Source organism: Glycine max, chromosome 18, assembly GCF_000004515.6.
Source record: "Glycine max cultivar Williams 82 chromosome 18, Glycine_max_v4.0, whole genome shotgun sequence".
NCBI lineage: Eukaryota > Viridiplantae > Streptophyta > Magnoliopsida > Fabales > Fabaceae > Glycine > Glycine max.
In genome coordinates, this window is record NC_038254.2 from 56,004,065 (window position 1) to 56,026,708 (window position 22,644).

General features: G+C 37.9%; 1 protein-coding gene across 1 annotated transcript; it reads left to right on the forward strand.

Annotated features, from left to right (window-relative positions):
• Nucleotides 1–1,089: 1,089 nt before the first annotated feature.
• Nucleotides 1,090–20,763, forward strand: LOC100776325 (auxin transport protein BIG). Its single transcript, XM_006602911.4, has 14 exons — nt 1,090–1,596; nt 2,051–2,157; nt 3,135–3,297; nt 3,391–9,494; nt 9,614–10,231; nt 10,342–10,522; nt 10,795–11,029; nt 11,100–15,641; nt 15,723–15,945; nt 16,141–16,539; nt 16,627–16,770; nt 17,572–18,597; nt 19,024–19,527; nt 19,797–20,763. The coding sequence occupies exons 1-14, from the start codon at nt 1,347–1,349 to the stop codon at nt 20,625–20,627; spliced, it is 15,327 nt and encodes a 5,108-aa protein (XP_006602974.1). The 5' UTR covers nt 1,090–1,346; the 3' UTR covers nt 20,628–20,763.
• The last annotated feature ends 1,881 nt before the right edge of the window (nt 20,764–22,644 follow it).

A 22,644-nucleotide genomic window follows, 5' to 3' on the forward strand; every position in this document is an offset into this window, starting at 1 on the left:
TGATTTCGGAATTTTGGTCGGAAGGACAACATTGAACATTTTAAAAATAGAGATATTAAATTAAATAATATTAGTGAAAGAAAGAAACTAATTTAACCTAGATTTAAGGTGTAAGAATGAAGAATCACTTATAAAAGATTTATAACAATTTTAAACAAAGAAATTGAAGCATTAAATTAAAATGATATTAATTTAAAATATGAAATCATAAAAATGTAAAAAATATATTTAATATCATGAAGCATTAAATTATATATACTTTTTTAAAAAAGAATTTATACTCTATCACATTACTATTAGTCATCTATATGTATATCATCATATAATATATTCTAAAAAAAAATCATCATATAATAAAGACGAGTAGTTAAAATTTCTTTCGCGAATAACCATTAAGTCAGTCATCAAAATTGTATTAATGCATCTTCTTATTACTAGCCTACCATGAATGTTTGTAAAAGGATCTCATGTTTCAAATGTATTATGTTGTCACGTTAAAAAAATTTAAAAATGTTTGGAAACTTGTTAAAGACGGAGGAATTATGTTTAGAATGCAAAACTCTAACTTTTTTATTTTTAAAAAATTACATCTAAAACGTGAAAAATCATATCAAAATGTGAAAAAAACATGTTATTACTTTTGAATTGAGGTAAATCCTCCCTCGTAAAACAACAGTGAAACAAAAATATTATTTCTTTCTTATTCATTCATGCATTCACAATTATTATGTTAATACAAACATGTTTTTAGATATTTTAATTCTTAAATTTTAATTTTTTTTAAAAATATCTAGTCAAATGTAAATTTGTAAGAAGCGATCAATATAGCATTGATCGGGGATTATTAACACATATAAAATGTGTATTTTTTTCTTAACATAATTTTTTCATATTAGAATTTGAAGCTGAATTAAAATTCAAACTTATTAACACTTGTGCTTAGAAAAAAAAAAAGAAGTAATTTTAGTGTTTTAAAGTAGAAAACAACAATGAAAAACCAAAATAAAAACAGACCAACGAGTTTAACAAAATGGGAGAGTAAGAAATGGTTTTTAGATTTTTTTTTACCGGGTTTACTCTTTGGCAGAGGCAACACGTTTAGTTTAGTTCAGAACAACAGTGAGCGAGCGTGCCATGAAAATTCTCAAATTCCTGCTTTCCGGTTAAGCAAACTCGGAAAGCAGCAGCAATAGTCTCTGTCCCTTTCTTCTTCTCCAATTCATCACGCTCTATAAATATAAATTCCATAAACCCCTCAGTTCTCTTTTTCGTTTACTCGATTCCACTCCACTTCGCTAAAAACCACACTCACTCTTCACTCTCTCTCTCTCTTGATTCGTTCCGTCATGGCCGCCGATAGCCTCGCCGTCCTCGCCGAGGCTCTGTCGCCGCCGGTCTCGTCCGGTGACTTTCTATTGAAGCTCCGCTCCGACGACGCCGTCCGGTTAGGTCTCAACGCGTTCTGCTCCGTTCTCCGCCGCGGTCTCCAATCCTCCGATGACGGAACCTCGCGCTTCCTCTGCTGGACCGATGCGCAGATTCACGCGATTTCCTCGCTCGCCTACGAAATCACTTTCGCTTCTCGATCTTTGTCAGGTAACTCCTCTCTCTTTGCAACAACATCGCAACTTGATTTTCGGTTGCGTTTTGCTGCTGTCGTACGATTTCGCTTGTGCGATCCTTGTTCTGACGAGTGTGATGTCTGCAAATGAGAGAGCGAGCTTTTTTTGAAAACTTATAAGTAGCTTTGGTGTTGTTTTCCAATCAGATTGGAGTTTCACCTCAGTAATATCGGTAATCTGTGTTGAGTTTTTAATGGAAACCTTCATTACGTAGATTACTGATACGAAACTATTTCTATTCTGATTGGAGGAAGCACCGAAAGCATCTATGAAACTGCATCTAAGTTTTGTCTTCTTTTTTACTATCTTCTTCTACTTCTTTTTTATATTTTTTTGCATTTTTTGTTGTGTTTCAAATGATTTGTTTTTTTTTTCCTTTAAGTTTTAATTGTCATTTTGTGTTGTGTTTTGATTGTTTGCATGAATAGTGGAGCAAGCGGAGGGCGTGCTGGTTGCGATTGTGCAACAGTCTATAGAATTTGCTCTGTGCTATTTGGAGAATTCTGGATTCGATAGTGACGATCTAGGAATTCAGGTATGTTTGCTAGTGCTGAAGTTCTGTAGTATGGAAATTTTATGAAAGCAGGGTGCAGACTTTGCTGAATTATCTGCAAGATTTTGGAGAAGTCTAATTTGGTCTCCAAATTCTCAAATAAGTCATATGATACAACAAGATCAGTTGCTATTATTGTAATGAAATTTAAAGGTTATTTTATAGGGCACATCAGTGGCACAAATCTATTAAGTAAACAGTTGCATATGATTTTATAGAAACTCATTATATAATCAATCTGAATCAACAATTTTTTCCATAGATAAATAAGAATACATCAAAGAAGCTTGGAGGCCATACAATAGTGGGTAGCTTATCCCCTTCACAATTGGTCGCAATGGGATTTGAGTGTTGCACCTCTAAGATGGAGTATTCACTACCCAATGCTTAATTGTTAGGATGGAGAAAGGAAAGAAATTAACAAAATTACATAAAAGATGATGAGCAACCTCTAAAGAACAGAAAATTGAAAATAGACAAATAGGAAAAAAGAGATAATTTATATGTAATACCAGAATAGCACTGTTCTTTAACCCCACTGGATATTTGCCAAAAGAATTGTCTCTAGAATAAGTTAGATGGACAAATCTATCTCATAATAGATTAGGCGATAGATTCTAAAGTCATCATATGTTCATTTTTGCCCAAGTTGCCTTAAGCCTTTGTGAGATATTTATTAAGTTGAATGACAAAATTGTATATTGGGCCCAATTTTGTTGTTTCCATTGTTTCCTGCTTTCTACATCATGATATTGTATGCCAATAGGTTTTTCTGATTTCTATCCCTGACTGAGGAAGCAAAAAGGTTCCTTTGCTAATATACATTTAGAACAAAATACTGTCCAGCAGGCTTAGGTTAAATTGATTTCCTTCTGTATTTAGTGTTTTGACCTGTGTTCTTTTCTGTTAATGTTGTGGGTATTGTTTTTTGCATTACTCATTATTGTTGGATCTTCCAGAACAACATGTTACATCTTTTAGAGATGGCTTTGGTTGATGGAATAAATATGGTAGCAGACATGTTGCAACCCACAATTGCTAGTGCCTTGGTAGATATGTTGCCAATGGTAGATGATTGTTGTGGTAGTTTTGTGGATGACTACAAAAAATGCCATCTAGAAGGTACAATTTTACTGCCCAAAATCACTCAATTGTTATCTTGTCATAGTTTTTCTTCTATCCTAACCATGTGCCCTATTTTTTTCTTATCAAAAGGTTTCAAATGCTCAAAGGAAGAAAAATCAATGGATTGGCTTTTAAAGACTTTGGCTTCTGAACGTGTGCCTCATGATAGGCAAGAATCTGGATTCATTGAACAGACTTATTATCAATATTTCAATAATTTTGTCTTTCTATCCCAGCACTGGGCAGTTGTCCATGGAAAATGCACTCCTCGCCTGATCTTGCTATGCAATAAGCTAGCTAAAGTAAAAAATGTATTTGATGAGAAGGCCATGAGTCAAAATTTTCGAAGGAGACTGTCATTCATTTTGAGGATGTTAAAGATACTTGGAAGTCTCTTGAAGGATGTTCCATATGTTGAATATGATGCCTCATTGATGGGGGCAGTTGCCACATTTTCTAATACTCTGTTTAGTTTGTTTAGAATTAACTTTGAGTATGTGAATACCTTTTCTGTTACTGAGGGAAGTTTTGAGAGCATTATTTTAATGGTTATAGAAGAATTTCTTCACAGTGTTCAGGTTATTTTTGGCAATAGCAATGTTTCCAAGAATATCCAAACATGTATTATAGCAGCTATATTGGAGAGTTTGGATTCTTCTGTTTGGACATATGACAAATTTGCTCCCAATTTGAAGCCCCCCTTAGCTTACTTCCCCCGATTTATTGTTTATACACTGAAACTCATTACTGATCTGAAAAGACAAAGGCATCTGGTTCCTTTTGAGTGGAAAGACTTTGATGTGGAACTTGTTGGCAGTTCTACTGACTCACAGATCGGTTCTCCTTCGTGCCTTGTTCATCTGGAGCCTGTTCCTTTGCTGAAGGGATTTACTTTGGAAGAGCTTCTAAAATTAATGTTTCCTGTGTCGAGCCAATGGATTGCCAATTTGATGCAACTTGCTTTGTTCCTTCATTGTGAAGGTCTGAAATTAAGGCCAAAAATGGAAAGGTCCCATTCTAGTTTGGCAAAAGTTGCTGGGACATCTGAAGTTGAAAATGCAGTATGCCATGAGGATGAGGCTCTTTTTGGAGATCTTTTTTCTGAAACTGGGCGTTCTGTTGGATCTACAGATGGATGTGAACAAGCACCTGTTGCTGCTTTAATTTCTAGTTCCAGCTATCAAAATATGCCAACACAAGCTGCTATAGAACTTTTGAACTTTCTTAAAACGTGCATCTTCTCTGCTGAATGGCATCCTTCTCTTTATGTTGATGCCTGCAACAAACTCAGCAGTAGAGACATTGATATTTTGCTTTCCTTACTCAATTGTCAGGGCTGTTGTTCTGAAGATAATATTTCTGATAGTTGTACCCCATTACTTGTAGATGGAAAGATTGGGCATATCCATGATCTGTGCTTTGATATTTTACACAACCTTCTCACTAGCCATGCTTTGAATGATTCACTTGAAGACTACCTTGTAGATAAAATCCTAACTGTTGAGAATGGTTCTTTTAGTTATAATGACAGAACCCTGACCCTGCTTGCTCACACACTGTTTTGTAGGGTTGGTTCTTCTGGTAGTCAGTTGAGAACCAAGATTTGCAGGGTATATGTTGCCTTTGTTGTTGAGAAGGCAAAAACTGTGTGCATAAATTGCCCAAGTATCAATGATCTTGTAGGTACTCTTCCCTCGCTGTTTCACATTGAGGTGGTTCTTATGGCATTCCACTTGTCTTCTGAAGGAGAAAAGGCAGTGATGGCAAAATTAATCTTTTCAACCCTCAAAGAAGTTGCAAGTTTGATATTAGATTTGAACAGCACACATTTAACATGTTGGGCTTTAGTAGTTTCAAGGTTGATCTTAATTCTTCGTCATATGATATTTCACCAACAGACTTGTCCAACATCATTGCTCATAGATGTGCGATCTAAGTTGAGGGAAGCACCACTTTCTGGCTCATCTATGCCAAACAAAGTTAATGATCACATGCCATCTTGGTCTTCAACTGCATTTAAAAACATTGCAGGTGGATTGATTGGAGAGGAAGCTTTTGTTAGTAGCTTGATTGGACACCTAGTTGATATTTCTGGGTCTTCTGCTTCTCTTGTTAGGGAAGATCTGGCAATTGACAGCTTAACTTTGAATTGGGGAGAGATATACTGTACTTTTTCTCTGATTTTGGGGTTTTGGAGTGGTAAAATGGCCACTGCAGTTGAGGATCTAATTGTTGAACGATATGTTTTCTCCCTTTGTTGGGATATTCCTTATGTAGGCTCTGAAGCAGACCATACAATTAAATCTTGGGATCAAGATCACCCTATGGATCCATCTAATATGTTGCATTTTTTCCACTTCAGCCATTTACTCCATGGCCATCCAGAGGGCATTGGGAAGTTCACTATTTCTCCAGATGCTATATTGAGCCTGCTTCAGCATTTAAATGATGCTTTGCCCATACCAAAAGGCATTGAGCAATTAGGTTGGTATTTCCTCAGAAGTGGAATGTGGCTATCTCTGGTGATCTCCTTCATTAACGTTGGCATATGGAGATATTGTATGGATAATGCTATTTCTGGACATGGTCTAACCTGGACTGGGAATGCTTTGGGGGATGATAAATATGTTAAAGTTGCTGGAAGCATGATTTCCTCCATGATTGAGTCTGGCCAATTTGCATTGCTTGTAAAGCTGTTCTCATCATTGCTGAACAAGCATTTACAAGTTTGTCAGAACGCTTTCCTTGATATCCTTAATGACAAGCAAAAGCTGGCTCCTGGATTTTCACCATTCTTGCTTCTGAAACATACTGAAATGGACCAAAGCCTACAGGATGAGCTCCTAGAGAGGAGTGGTTCGAATGCAGGTGAGCTGCAGTCTGTTCTTAGCCTCATTTTGAGGTTGGATGTTGTTGTTGATAAAAAAGCTTCTGGAATTCTTTCTAGAGCTTCTTGGGAGTGCCTGTTGCATGGCTTTCCTTTTAATCTCTGTACTCCTAGTTCTACTATGTTTTCTTGTGTCCTTAGCATAAGAGGAATTATCTTTGTTTTAGATGGGTTACTTAGAGTAAAAGAAGGAGGCAGTATTAGTAATTTGGAGGATGAAATCCTTGGGCAAGTTCTTGATGCAGTAATGATCATCAAGTATGATAGGACCTTTGAAAGTGTTCATGGGAAATGTAACACTATCTATCACAGCTTGAGTGCTGAACTGGATTTTTCGTGTTATGAAGATTTAATTCTAATGAAGCAAATGGAAGGGTTTCTGAAGGATGTCAATGCTGGAGGAGCAAGTGATTGCAGTGTTCGTGAATGGATAATCTGTAAAATTATTGAAATATTAAACAGCCTAAGAAAAGACCCTTCGAAGTCTGTTATATTTCATTTTTATCTTGGTGCTGAAAATGTGCCTGAGAAGATGAATAGGCTTTTGCATTTGCATCTTGGAGACTGTTTGGTTCTAATTGATGCTTTAGATTCATGCTTCTCTGAATCAGTGAATGTGAAGGTTCTTGGATTCTTTGTGGATCTTTTGTCTGGAGAGCAATTTCCTGACCTTAGAATGAGGATACAAAGGAAATTTCTGGATAGAGACATACATTGTGTATCTAAGTGGTTGGAGAAGAGGCTTTTAGGAAGCATAATGAAATCAGATTGTGGGGTGGACTGTGCAAAGGGGAGCTCCATTTCTCTTAGGGAATCAACAATGAATTTTATTCTGTGTCTTGTATCACCACCCTCTGAACAACAATCAAAAGAATTGCAACAACATATTTTTAATTCTGCACTGGGGTCACTTGATTCTGCTTTTTTGTTGTTTGATATACATGTAGCAAAGTCTTTTTTCAATTTCATTGTTCAAATTTCTAGAGGAGAGTTCTTGATGAAACAGGTTTTGACAAGGACTGCAATGTTGATGGAGAAACTGGTGGCCAATGAAAATCTGCTTCCAGGACTGAAGTTTCTTTTTGCCTTTATTGAAACTGTCTTGAGTGATTGTGGATCCAGTAAAATTTCCTTGCAAAAGACAACTAAGAAGTCTTCTGGCAATAGTCTTGGGGTAGGACATTCTTCTGCTCAACTGGTTGGATCCAGAAAAAATTCTGAGACATTTATCCTTTCTGCCAATCAAGAAGGGGGGTCAACCTCTCTCGAATGTGATGCAACTTCTATGGATGAGGATGAGGATGAGGATGATGCAACTTCTGATGGAGAGGTTCTTAGCATAGATAAGGACGATGAAGATGATGCTAACAGTGAAAGAGTCCTTGCCTCTAAAGTTTGCACATTTACTTCCAGTGGCAGCAATTTCATGGAGCAACATTGGTATTTCTGCTATACGTGTGACTTGACTGTATCAAAAGGCTGCTGCTCAGTCTGTGCCAAGGTTTGTCATCGGGGTCATCGTGTTGTCTATTCACGTTCAAGCCGGTTCTTTTGTGACTGTGGAGCTGGGGGTGTGAGGGGTAGTAATTGTCAATGCCTGAAACCTCGAAAGTTTACTGGAGATAGCAGTGCACCTGTTCGTGGCTCAAATACTTTTCAGTCATTTTTATCCTTCCCTGAGGATGGAGATCAGCTGCCGGACAGTGATTCAGATTTTGAAGAAGAAATCAGTTCAGATGCAGATAACTCTCTCAGGCTATGTATTCCAAAAGAACTTCAAGAACGGATTCCGTTGTTATTGGAAGAACTTGATATTGAGAGTCGGGTGCTCAATCTTTGCTCTTCTTTGTTGCCATTTATACTTAGCAGACGAGACTCTCACCATTCTAAGGATAAGAAAATAAGTTTGGGTGAAGACAAGGTGATTTCTCATGGCATTGATCTCTTGCAATTAAAGAAAACATATAAAAGTGGATCATTTGATCTCAAGATAAAGGTTGATTATTCAAATGCCAAAGAGCTTAAATCACATTTAGCTAATGGTTCTCTTGTGAAGTCCTTACTCAGTGTGAGTGGACGAGGTCGACTTGCTGTTGGTGAAGGTGATAAAGTTGCTATATATGATGTTGAGCAGTTGATTGGTCAAGCCACCATTGCACCTGTGACAGCCGACAAGACCAATGTGAAACCTCTTTCTAAAAATATTGTCCGCTTTGAAATTGTACAACTTGCATTCAACCCTTTTGTTGAGAACTATCTTCTTGTAGCAGGATATGAGGATTGCCAGGTCCTGACATTGAATCCTCGGGGTGAAGTGATTGACCGCCTTGCCATTGAACTAGCTTTGCAAGGTGCATATATTAGACGGGTGGATTGGGTTCCAAGCTCACAAGTTCAGTTAATGGTTGTGACTAACAGATTTGTTAGGATATATGACCTGTCCTTGGACAACATCAGTCCAATGCAGTACTTCACTTTGCAAGATGACATGATTGTGGATGCAGTTCTTTGTCCAGCTTCCCAAGGAAGAATGTTTCTCCTTGTTCTTTCAGAAAATGGAAACATATTCAGGTTTGAGTTGTCAGTTAAGGGTAATGTTGGGGCTGTGCCATTGAAAGAACTTGTACACCTTCAGGGAAAAGAGATTCATGCAAAGGGATCATCATTATACTTCTCTTCAACTTGTAAGCTACTCTTTGTATCTTTTCAAGATGGCACCACAGTGGTGGGTCGCCCAAGCCCTGATGCAGCCTCTCTAGTTGAGATGTCTTTTGTATACGAGGAACAAGAAAGTAAGCTGCAGCCTGCTGGAGTACATCATTGGAAAGAATTGCTGGCTGGCAGTGGATTATTTGTTTGCTTATCAACAATGAAATCAAATTCTGCGCTCACTGTGTCAATGGGGGAATATGAGATAATTGCACAGTGTATGCGACATTCAGTGGGTTCAACCTCACCTATAGTTGGTATGATTGCATGCAAACCACTATCAAAGGATAAAATCCACTGTCTTGTCTTACATGATGATGGTAGCCTTCAAATATATTCTCATGCTCCTGCTGGTGTGGATTCTGGTGTGATTGCAGCATCCGAGAAAGTTAAGAAATTGGGTTCTGGAATCCTCAATAAAGCCTATGCTGGTACAAATCCTGAATTTCCTCTTGATTTCTTTGAGAAGACTGTGTGCATTACGCAGGATTTGAAACTGGGTGGTGATGCTGTCAGGAATGGAGATTCAGAAGGAGCTAAACAGAGTTTGGGAAATGATGATGGTTTTCTAGAAAGCCCAAGTCCTGCTGGTTTTAAGGTATCTTTTATTCTTTTGGAATTACTTTTATTTCAAAGTGAATATTTATAATTAGTTTTACCTTGTGACATACTCTGTTTTGTGACTGGGGGGTTGACATCTTTTATGTATTTTTACAGATATCTGTCTTCAATTCAAATCCTGATATAGTCATGGTTGGTTTTCGAGTTCATGTGGGAAATACATCAGCAAGTCACATACCGTCTAGCATTTCTATTTTCCAAAGGGTTGTTAAATTTGATGAAGGAATGAGGTCCTGGTACGATATTCCATTTACTGTTGCAGAATCTCTTCTTGCAGATGAAGAATTTACAATCTCAGTTGGGCCAACCTTTAATGGCTCAACACTCCCCAGAATAGACTCGCTTGAAGTTTATGGCCGAGCTAAAGATGAATTTGGTTGGAAAGAGAAAATGGATGCAGTTTTAGATATGGAAGCAAGAGTACTTGGTTCAAATTCGTCACTTAGTGGGTCTGCAAAGAAGCGCCGATCGATGCAGTCTGCTCCTATTCAGGAGCAAGTAATAGCAGATGGACTCAGGCTAATTACTAAGTTCTACTCATCATGTAAGCAACAGGATATCTCAAGGTTTGAGGAAGCAAGGACAGAACTTGGAAAACTCAAGTGCAAGCCAATACTAGAAACGATATTCGAGTGTGATAGGGAACCAATTCTGCAGGCTTCTGCTAGTCGTGTCTTACAAGCAGTTTTTCCCAAGAAAGAGATATATCATCAAGTAATCTATAGTGTCATTGGGTTCTCCTTTACCAAGTCTGTTTTGTTCAGTATTTCTGCTTATCTATGTTAATGTCATGCTAATTATTACCATGTGCATTCCAACATTAGGTTAAGGATACTATGCAACTTCTTGGAGTTGTAAAATCCTCATCACTACTATCATCAAGGCTTGGGATAGGTGGTGCTGCAGGAAGTTGGATCATTGAAGAGTTCACCATCCAGATGCATGCAGTCTGTAAGATTGCATTGCAACGTCGCTCAAATTTAGCAACATTTCTGGAGACAAAGGGTACTGTTGTCTTTACTGATTGAATCGTAAAATACATAGAAATTAGCTTTTCCTTGTCTATATTTAAATGCACAGTGGGGAGATAAGAATAAGCATCTGTTGATATAAACATCCATGTTTGCTGCATGCTATGACTAATTGATTACAATGAGATTTCTCTCTACTAAAGTCCTAGGTTTACGTCCTTGATTTAATGTGGGCATATTTATTCTATTTGCTACCATTTTATTATGATATAATCTTTTTTTTTCCCTTTTTTTTTCCTGGTGTAGGCTCAGAAGTGGTGGATGTACTTATGCAAGTTTTATGGGGAATTTTGGATTTTGAGCAGCCTGACACACAAACCATGAACAACATTGTTATGTCTGCAGTTGAACTCATTTATTGCTATGCTGAATGCTTAGCCCTACACGGAAAAGATGCAGGAGTGCATTCTGTGGCGCCTGCTGTTGTGTTACTTAAGAAGCTTCTCTTTTCGTCCAATGAGGCTGTACAAACTGCTAGCAGGTATTTTAGCTTACTTTTTTTTTTTTGGCTCTGAATTTGATATTCACGTTTTCACACATTTCCTCCCCAGTTTGGCCATATCTTCAAGATTGCTTCAGGTCCCTTTTCCAAAGCAAACCATGTTGGCTACAGATGATGCTGTTGAGAGTGTGGTGTCAGTTCCTGGCCCTGCTGACCCAAGTACTGGAAATAACCAAATCATGATTGAGGACGATACTATTACTTCATCTGTCCAATATTGTTGTGATGGTTGCTCTACAGTACCTATACAAAGGCGGAGATGGCATTGTACTGTTTGTCCTGATTTTGACTTGTGTGAGGCTTGCTATGAAGTACCAGATGCAGATCGTCTTCCTCCACCACACTCTAGAGATCATCCTATGACAGCAATTCCGATAGAAGTGGACTCAGTGGGAGATGGAAATGAATTTCAGTTCACAGCTGATGATGTTAGTGACCAGAACTTGTTGCCTTTACCTGCTGATAGCAACATGCAAAATTCTTCTCCATCAATTCATGTCTTGGAACCAAATGATTCTGGGGATTTTGCTGCTTCTTTAACTGATCCTGTCTCAATCTGTGCTTCAAAAAGGGCCATAAATTCTTTACTTCTTTCTGAGCTTCTTGAACAATTGAAAGGATGGATGGATACGACCTCTGGAGTTCAAGCAATCCCTGTTATGCAGCTTTTCTACAGGTTGTCATCTGCTGTAGGTGGACCTTTTATAGACAGCTCCAAGCCAGATAGCTTAGATTTGGAGAAGCTAATCAAGTGGTTTTTGGATGAGATTAATCTCGACAGACCATTTGTAGGCAAAACCCGTTCATCATTTGGTGAAGTTGCAATCCTGGTCTTCATGTTTTTCACATTGATGCTTAGAAACTGGCATCAGCCTGGTAGTGATGGTTCCATTCCTAGACAGAGTGGAACTACTGACATGCATGATAAAAATGTAGTCCAATTTCCACCATCCACCTCTGCTTGTGCTAAGACTTCAGTAGATGACCAACAGAAGATTGACTTTGCATCACAACTGCTTCGAGCTTGTGATTCTCTTAGGCAGCAATCTTTTGTAAACTATTTAATGGATATATTACAGCAGCTAGTGTATGTTTTCAAATCTCCTGTTAACAACGAAGGTGTGCACAGCAATGCTGGGCCTGGATGTGGAGCTCTACTAGCAGTACGTAGAGATTTACCAGCTGGTAATTTTTTACCTTTCTTTTCCGATTCGTATGCCAAAGTGCATCGAAAAGATATCTTCATGGACTACCACAGGCTTCTATTAGAGAATGCTTTCCGGCTGGTGTACACCCTTGTTCGGCCAGAAAAGCATGACAAAACTGGGGAAAAGGAAAAGGTCTACAAGTTATCACATGGTAAGGATTTGAAGCTTGATGGTTATCAAGATGTTCTCTGCACTTACATCAACAATCCTCACACCAATTTTGTAAGAAGATATGCCAGGAGGCTTTTTCTGCATCTCTGTGGCAGCAAGTCTCATTATTACAGTGTTCGAGACTCTTGGCAGTTCTCTACTGAAGCCAAAAGACTTTATAAACACACAAACAAATCTGGTGGTTTTCAAAATAATCCTATCCCATATGAAAGAAGTGTAAAGATTGTGAAATGCCTTTCCACTATGGCCGAAGTTGCAGCTGCACGTCCTCGTAACTGGCAAAAGTACTGTTTAAGGCATGGAGATATTTTGTCTTTCCTGATGAATGGAATATTTTATTTCGGTGAAGAGTCTGTTATTCAGACTCTTAAACTTCTCAATTTTGCCTTCTATACAGGAAAAGATGTTGGTCACACTCCACAAAAAATGGAGTCAGGAGACATAAGTTCAAGCAAATCAGGTACCATATCTCAAGAATCAAAGAAGAAAAAGAAAGGTGAAGATGGAGGTGAATCTGGTTCAGAGAAGTCCTATTTGGATATGGAGGCAGCAGTAGATGTCTTCACTGACAAGAGTAGCAATATTTTGAAACAGCTCATTGATGGTTTCCTTCTGGAGTGGAATTCAATTACTGTGCGTGCAGAGGCTAAGTTAGTTTTATTTGGTGTCTGGCATCATGCCAAGCCAACATTTAAGGAAACCATTCTAGTGGCACTCTTGCAGAAAGTTAAGTTCCTCCCAATGTATGGTCAGAATATTGTGGAGTATACAGAACTTGTTACTTGGTTGCTTGGAAGATCCTCTGATACTAGTTCAAAACACAAGATTTCTGAACTTGTGGGCCGATGCTTGACACCTGATGTAATTAAATGCATCTTTGAGACACTCCATTCACAGAATGAGCTGTTAGCTAACCATCCAAATTCTCGCATATATAATACTTTGAGTGGCTTAGTGGAATTTGATGGATACTATCTTGAGAGTGAGCCTTGTGTTGCCTGCAGCACTCCTGAAGTACCTTACAGCAGGATGAAGCTAGACTCTCTGAAATCTGAAACAAAATTCACTGACAACCGGATCATAGTGAAGTGCACTGGGAGTTACACGATCCAGACTGTGACAATGAATGTTCATGATGCCAGAAAGTCAAAATCAGTGAAGGTTTTGAACCTATACTATAATAACAGGCCAGTCACTGACATATCAGAGTTGAAAAATAACTGGTCTTTATGGAAGCGTGCAAAGAGTTGTCATCTTGCATTCAATCAGACAGAACTTAAAGTTGAATTTCCGATTCCTATTACTGCTTGTAACTTCATGATTGAACTGGATTCATTCTATGAAAATCTTCAGGCATTGTCTCTTGAACCATTGCAATGTCCACGTTGTAGTCGTCCAGTCACAGATAAACATGGTTTATGTAGCAATTGTCATGAAAATGCTTATCAATGTAGGCAATGTCGCAACATCAATTATGAGAATTTGGATTCTTTTCTATGCAATGAGTGCGGATACAGTAAATATGGGCGGTTTGAGTTTAACTTCATGGCGAAGCCAAGTTTTACGTTTGATAATATGGAGAATGATGAAGATATGAAGAAGGGATTGGCAGCCATAGAATCTGAGTCAGAGAATGCTCATAGGAGATACCAGCAACTTTTGGGCTTCAAGAAACACTTGCTAAAAATTGTATCAAGCATTGGTGACAGTGAAATAGACTCACAGCAGAAGGACTCTGTACAGCAAATGATGGTTTCTTTACCTGGTCCATCATGTAAGATCAACAAGAAGATTGCTCTTCTTGGAGTTCTATATGGTGAAAAATGCAAAGCAGCTTTTGATTCTGTCAGCAAAAGTGTCCAGACACTGCAAGGGCTACGTAAGGTGTTGATGAGTTATCTGCACCAGAAGCTTTCTGATACTAGTGTGGGTTCAAGATTTGTGGTTTCCAGATCACCAAATGATTGCTATGGCTGTGCAACTACATTTGTAACACAATGTCTGGAACTATTACAGGTGCTAGCAAGGCATCCAAATTCTAAGAAACAACTTGTTTCAGCTGGCATTTTGTCCGAGTTATTTGAGAATAACATTCATCAAGGTGCTAAAGCTGCCCGCGTCCAAGCAAGGATTGTACTTTGTTCTTTATCTGAAGGTGATGTAAATGCAGTTACTGAGTTGAACGGTCTGATACAAAAGAAAGTTTTGTACTGCCTTGAGCATCATCGCTCCATGGACATTGCAGTGACTACTCGTGAGGAATTGCTATTACTTTCTGAGGTGTGTTCTTTGGCTGATGAATTCTGGGAATCAAGACTTCGTGTTGTGTTTCAATTATTATTCTCTTCCATCAAGTTAGGTGCCAAGCATCCTGCCATATCTGAGCATGTCATTCTTCCTTGTCTGAGAATTATATCTCAAGCATGCACACCTCCAAAACCTGAGACACCAGACAAAGAGCAAAGCCTTGGGAAATCTTCTACAAATACAAAGGATGAGAGTAATCAAAATGTATCTGGGTCCTTGACTGGTGCAGTCACTGTCAGTGGAACAAAAACATTCCCAGACTCATCAGAAAGAAATTGGGATGCCACACCCAAGACTCGAGATATTCAATTATTGAGCTATTCAGAATGGGAGAGGGGAGCTTCCTATCTTGATTTTGTTAGAAGGCAATATAAAGTGTCTCAGGCAGTCAAAGGTACTGGCCAGAGGTCACGACCCCAAAGGCATGATTACCTGGCAGTTAAATATGCTCTGAGGTGGAAGCGTCATGCTGGTAAAGCAGCTAAAAGTGACTTATCGGTGTTTGAGTTGGGATCATGGGTTAAAGAACTTGTTTTGAGTGCTTGTTCTCAGTCCATTAGATCAGAGATGTGCACACTCATAACCATGCTTTGTACTCAAAGTTCATCCAGACGATTTCGGTTGCTGAACCTAGTGCTTTCTTTGTTACCAGCAACACTTTCTTCGGGTGAAAGTGCTGCAGAGTATTTTGAGTTGCTATTCAAGATGGTAGATTCAGAGGAGGCTCTTTTATTTTTGACTGTTCGGGGGTGTCTACGGACCATTTGTACTCTAATTACCCAAGAAGTGAGTAATGTTGAGTCGTTGGAGCGGAGTCTACACATTGATATAACCCAGGGGTTTATCCTTCACAAGCTCATAGAGCTTCTTGGTAAATTTTTGGAGGTTCCAAATATCAGATCAAGGTACAATTGCTACTTGAATAAGTTTACTTGTGGTTGAGATTTTGGTTTACATGATTTTATTAAATTTTTTTTGTTTTCCAGATTCATGCGAGATGACTTACTTTCTGAAATTCTTGAGGCCCTTATTGTAATTCGTGGCTTGATAGTTCAAAAGACAAAGTTGATTAGTGATTGCAATCGGCTCCTTAAAGATCTTTTAGATAGTCTGCTGCTAGAAAGCGGTGAAAACAAGCGACAATTCATAAGGGCATGCATCAATGGTCTGGAAATACACAGAGAGGAGAGAAAGGGGCGTGCTTGTTTGGTATGGATGGATTTTATTTTTCAATTTCCTAACTTATTTATCCTCTAAATCAGTTGCAGTAATTTTCTATCCAACAAAGTATCAATTTGGTTACATGAGAATATGATTAACATGTAAATATTGAATGGTAAATTTATAATAGACTCTTACATTGGCTCATTGTGAACTTGATGGAATCTACACCTACATTTGCAGTTTATCTTAGAGCAACTCTGCAATGTGATCTGCCCCTCAAAACCGGAGCCTGTATATTTGGTGGTCCTGAACAAAGCACATACCCAGGAAGAGTTTATCAGGGGATCAATGACTAAGAATCCATATTCGAGTGTTGAAATTGGCCCATTAATGCGCGATGTTAAGAACAAGATCTGCCAGCAGTTGGATTTGTTAGATTTTCTTGAGGATGACTATGGAATGGAATTGTTAGTTGCTGGCAATATTATCTCTCTTGATTTGAGCATTGCACAAGTTTATGAGCAAGTCTGGAAGAAATCAAATCACTCATCAAATGTGACTAATTCCAACTTGTTATCTCCAAATGCTGTCAACTCATCCAGAGATTGCCCACCAATGACAGTGACTTATCGGCTCCAGGTTTGTTTCTATCATTGAACATGTGATTTTCCTTATTTGTTAAACATCTGGTTTTGAATTTATATACTATATTTTATGATATTCCAGGGATTGGATGGTGAAGCAACTGAACCTATGATTAAAGAGTTGGAGGAAGATAGGGAGGAGTCTCAAGATCCAGAGGTTGAGTTTTCCATAGCAGGTGCTGTTCGTGAGTGTGGTGGACTGGAGATACTATTGAGGATGATTCAGGTTAGCACTTTTTTCTTTGATATCTGTAGACTTGAACATTGTTGTTGTATTTGGAAATTTGAACTATTAAGTATTATCATAATAATACTTTTGGTTGTAGCGTTTGGAATTGATGAATTAGTCTCTCTGTTTGACAACCTGTATGTGAATTTTGACGTTTAAGTTCATTCCTATCTGCCTACAACAATGTAGCACACTAGCACTTATAGCAGTAGAAGTATTAATTACAAGAAATGAAGCAAAGCAATATTAACATGTATATATCGAAAATTTTATCCAAAATGAGTTGCATTTCTTTAGTTATATGGGGCAAAACCAATTGGGTATATGATCCATTTATGATATATGTGCCATATCACCATATGGAATTTTATTTTGATTTAATTTTACAATTTAAAATTCTATTTTGTTAGTTATCCTTTAAAGAATACTCACCAATTTCAAATACAAGGAGATTTATTTAAGGTTAGGAGAAAATCCTATCTCATCACTAAACATCATGGTTCTTGTCACCGAGAATGGTGTAGTTTTGAAGTATAATTCTTTCTCTATTTTTTATATTATTTTTTCTTATTTCACATTGACCAGACCATGCCATTGTTCTTGACAGCATCATTTAGTAGTTGCTTTGATGATTTATTGTGTTGGAATGAAAACTAATGCAGTTTGTGTAGGATGTTCATTTTCATTTTTCAGATTTTTCTCATGCATTGTTACTGATGTTTTTGTAAAATGTCTAATCCTGCAGTATGCAACCTTAAAATTGTTAATATAATTTTCTCACTTTTTCCTGATGTACAGCATCTGCGAGATGATTTCAAGTCCAATCAGGAACAACTGGTTGCAGTTCTTAATCTTCTTATGTACTGTTGCAAAATCAGAGAGAACAGACGTGCTTTGTTGAAGCTAGGAGCTTTAAGTTTGCTTCTTGAGACTGCAAGGAGAGCTTTCTCAGTTGATGCCATGGAGCCAGCTGAAGGCATACTTTTGATTGTTGAAAGTCTGACTTTAGAAGGAAATGAAAGTGACAATATAAGCATCACACAAAGTGCCCTTACTGTCACTAGTGAAGAAGCTGGGACAGGGGAACAAGCCAAGAAGATAGTTCTTATGTTCTTGGAGAGATTGTCTCATCCATTGGGCCTTAGGAAATCAAACAAACAGCAGAGAAACACAGAGATGATTGCTCGAATATTGCCTTACCTAACCTATGGTGAACCTGCTGCAATGGATGCGCTTGTCCATCATTTTAGTCCTTACTTGCAAGATTGGGGTACATTTGACCATTTGCAGAAACAACATTTGGATAATCCAAAGGATGATAATATTGCTCAGCAAGCTGCAAAGCAGAGATTCACACTGGAAAATTTTGTTAGGCTTTCAGAGTCGCTTAAGACAAGTTCTTGTGGAGAGAGAATAAAGGACATTATCCTGGAGAAGGGTATAACTAAAACTGCAATGACACATTTGAAAGATAGTTTTGCCAATACTGGGCAGGCTGGCTTTAAGAACAGTGCTGAATGGGCACAGGGTTTAACACTGCCATCTGTTCCTCTTATATTGTCTATGCTGAGAGGTTTGTCAATGGGGCATCTGCTCACTCAAAAGTGTATTGATGAGGAAGGTATCTTACCTTTGTTGCATGCCTTGGAAGGAGTTTCTGGAGAAAATGAAATTTGGGAAAGGGCTGAAAATTTGTTGGACACATTATCTAACAAGGAGGGAAAAGGAGATGGATTCTTGGAGGAGAAGGTGTGTAAGCTGCGAGATGCAACTAGGGATGAAATGAAGCGTCGTGCTTTGCGGAAGAGAGAGGAATTGCTTCAGGTATTTATACAAATACCTTTAGTTTACTTAGTTCGGGTATATAAACAACGGTGTTTAAAATGGTAAAACTAAGTTAACTGTTGAGTTTTTTTTTTTACCTTGGGTAAGAATCATGTTCTATGACTGGAAACAGTAATTGGGGATTCTAAGTGCTTACTTTTGCAGGTTCTTCTCTGTTTCTCTTTATTCCGACTTCCAAACATAATGTTTGATATGAAATTGGTTATTGTACTTTTTGCTGCCTTGGTCAATTTAAGTTCAGCAAAAGTTTTCTGCTGCCTTGGTTATTGTACTCCTTTCCTTCACCAGATTGGATTTTCATTCAGATTTGACGATTCATATGGCATGTGTTGTATATTCTACTTTAAACTCTAATGAAGTCTGATTTTCTGTTCCCTTCTGAATTGTCCTTTATATCTGATACAGGGGCTTAGAATGCGTCTAGAACCGTCTTCAGATGGAGGAGAACGTATTGTTGTTTCCCAGCCTGTCCTTGCAGGTTTAGAAGATGTCCAGGAGGAGGATGGGCTGGCATGCATGGTATGCCAGGAAGGATACAGTTTAAGACCTGCTGATTTATTGGGTGCTTACTCTTATAGTAAGCGTGTGAATCTAGGGGTTGGTTCTTCGGGAAGTGCTCGTGGAGGAGAGTGTGTTTATACCACTGTAAGTTACTGCAATATTATTCATTTCCAGTGCCATCAAGAGGCCAAGAGAACTGATGCTGCTTTGAAGAATCCGAAGAAAGAGTGGGATGGAGCAACACGTAGAAACAATGAATGTCTCTGTAATTCTTTATTCCCTGTCAGAGGTCCATCTGTTCCTCTGGCACAGTATGTTCGCTATGTTGACCAGTATTGGGACAACCTTAATGCTCTTGGACGTGCTGATGGAAGTAGACTCCGCCTGCTGACTTATGACATTGTTCTGGTATGTTATTCAGCTGCAATATGTTCTGTCTTTCCTGTTTCTTGAGTGGTGAATTTGACTGACAAGATTATAATAAAAAAAAACTGATGAAGGAATCTTGTTTGTGCCATTTACAACTGATGTAAATGGTTCATTTAGATAACTTGCGTCCCTGGTTTCAAATAATTTCTCTAGAAAAGGATATAACTAGAGTTATCTTTATAGTGCTTGAATCAAGTGATTTTGTCTCACTCTGGTGTTCATGCATCCCCCCCACCCCATCTTTGTAGATGTTAGCTCGGTTTGCAACAGGAGCATCATTCAGTGCAGATTGCCGAGGTGGTGGACGAGAAAGTAATTCCCGGTTCCTCCCATTTATGATCCAAATGGCATGCCATCTCCTTGATCAAGGAAACCCCTCCCAGTGTCGAACCATGGCCAGGGCCGTATCAGCATACATATCCTCTTCCTCATCAGATCTCAGACCCTCTTCTCCATCTGGCACCCAACCTATGCCGGGGACTGAAGAGACTGTCCAATTTATGATGGTAAACTCATTTCTCTCAGAGTCGTACGGGTCCTGGCTGCAGCATCGTTGTGCTTTTCTGCAGCGTGGATTTTACCATGCATACATGCAGCACACACATTCTCGGTCTGCTACCCGTGCGCCATCCGTTACAGCTCCTGCACAAGGTGTGGAATCTGGAAGCATGGACCAAACTGCTACTACCGAAACAGGGCAGAGTGATCTTTTGTCTATTATACGTCCAATGCTTGTTTATACAGGCTTGATTGAACAGTTACAACGTTTCTTCAAGGTCAAGAAATCAACTAGTGCAACACCACCTGCAAGGACTGAAGGGGCATCATCTACTATAGAAGGGGAAGATGAAAGTGGAATTCTGGAAGGCTGGGAAGTGGTAATGAAAGAGCGACTCTTGAATGTAAAAGAACTGCTCGAGTTCCCCAAGGAGATGCTGTCATGGCTTGATGAGATTAATTCTGCCACTGACTTGCAGGAAGCCTTTGACATAGTTGGTGTTCTAGCTGAGGTCCTGTCCGGTGGGTTCACCCGGTGTGAAGATTTTGTGCAGGCTGCAATTAACGCAGGGAAAAGCTGAAAGATTTTGTGTCCCTTTTTGTAATAATGAAATATTAAAAGCATAACATATATTCCGAGGGAATGTAAAACGCTTGGCTACTATGTTCTTTTGAACGTATGAAGCTGATGGAGAATGCAAGGGCGGATATTTATGATGGTGTGGTGAAAAATATCTTTCTTAATGCTCTGCATTCAATTGACATGCTTATGCATCTACGCATTATAACTGATAACTGATTTAAAGGATAAAGAACACTAATAACAGTTGATTTTATAGTAACATTAATAACTCAACTCAATAGAGGTTCCGCACCCCGAATGATTAAGAAATGGTACACTGTAGTTTTAAGGACGGAACACCCTCAGACATGGTACACTTCGTCTCATGTAATTTCTAATTCTATCTTTCAAAGGCACTAGTTAACTTGAACGAGTGTCTTTTAGTAGCATCTATTCTCTCGCCCTCTTCATGAAAATAGAATGCATTTGGGTAAGTAACAACACATTTGAGCGTTCGTTCGATAAATTTATACAAGAGAACATGTTGTATATTGATCTGTTTATAAAATAATTATAATTCATTTTTTCATTAGTCTAAAAACTTCCATACACCAGTGGTCTATGGTTTCAGGAATTGATATTTGTGTGAAACAGGATTGTTCATTCTGGTGGTGAAAACAGAGGACTCTTAAAACGATAACTCCACTCATCTGTAGTTTCTAAGTTACCAACACTGTCCTATATCTTCTCTCGTCCGAACAAGTAGCCCCGATCTCAACGTGTAAGTGCAGCCAGTCTCCAAGTAAACTATTAACTTATAAGACACGAATGACTTCTATTTGTCACCAACCTTGATGTTCATCTATACTTCACCAAAAAGTTACAAATATTTGGAAGTCTGGTTGTTTGCCCACTTATTTTTCCATTAAATTATAATTAAAGGCAAGAGTATTGTAAGCAAATAACACTTATAATGCAATTAATAAATAAAAAATATTTAGCAAAACACAATTTTTAATATATTCATATTTTAAAAAAAAATCATTTACTCATTTTTAGTTTTAATTTTCAATAATTTTTTAAATATTCATTATAATTTCATTTTGATCTTGAGAGACTTTGATGAGTACAATTGAAGTTGGATCTCTTAAGTTTTGTGTTTGAGTTTTATAAATAAAATATATATATATATATATATTTCAGAGAATTTTTTTATTAAAGGCGATCAATCAAATTTTATGATAAAAATTAATGAATATTTTATTCCACCAATAAAATGTTAACAAGAAATGTTAACAAGAAGAAAAATCAGTCTGATAAGTATTGTAACAAGATACAGATATCCCAAAGCCGTATCTAAGTTGATCCAATTGAAATTGAAATTTATTATCAAGTTACATTGCGGACCCTTTATGATTGAATATTATACTATATAGCAGTATAAATTAAAAGGAAAAAGTGTTGCACCATGCCTGTGACTTAATATAACTATTATCACATGCTGTTTTAGATGGAAAAAGGTAACTTTACGATCACGGGAATTTGTCACGTATAGCACACAAGTTGCAAAATAACGTCTCTTTCCCTCTGAAAAGTACACTTCGGAACTTAACTTTACCACTTGCTTGCTGCCTCTAAATTTGTTCACGTTGTTCCCACAAGTCGTTATGTCCATGTTTCAGCCAAAATTTTAAATTTCATGAGCTACAAGTTCCTCCATCTTCTTTTTTTTCCGATTATTCCAACATCAACTATCTTAATATTTTATTCTTCTTAACATAAGATTTAAAAACAATTATACAAAATATAGTCTGTACTAGACTAACCCTAGTGGATTATCTGTATATGATTATGAAGCATATAAAAATGTAGAAATCCTACACCTGGAATATCCGTCATTCTTATGCTTTGATTGAGAATATTTTTCATTTTAGCATAACGAAAACTCGACGGATATCCCAACGCATTATGTAATGTAATATTTTCTCATCACTATACATTTATCAGTAATAAATGACAAGGAGGTGGTCCTCCCA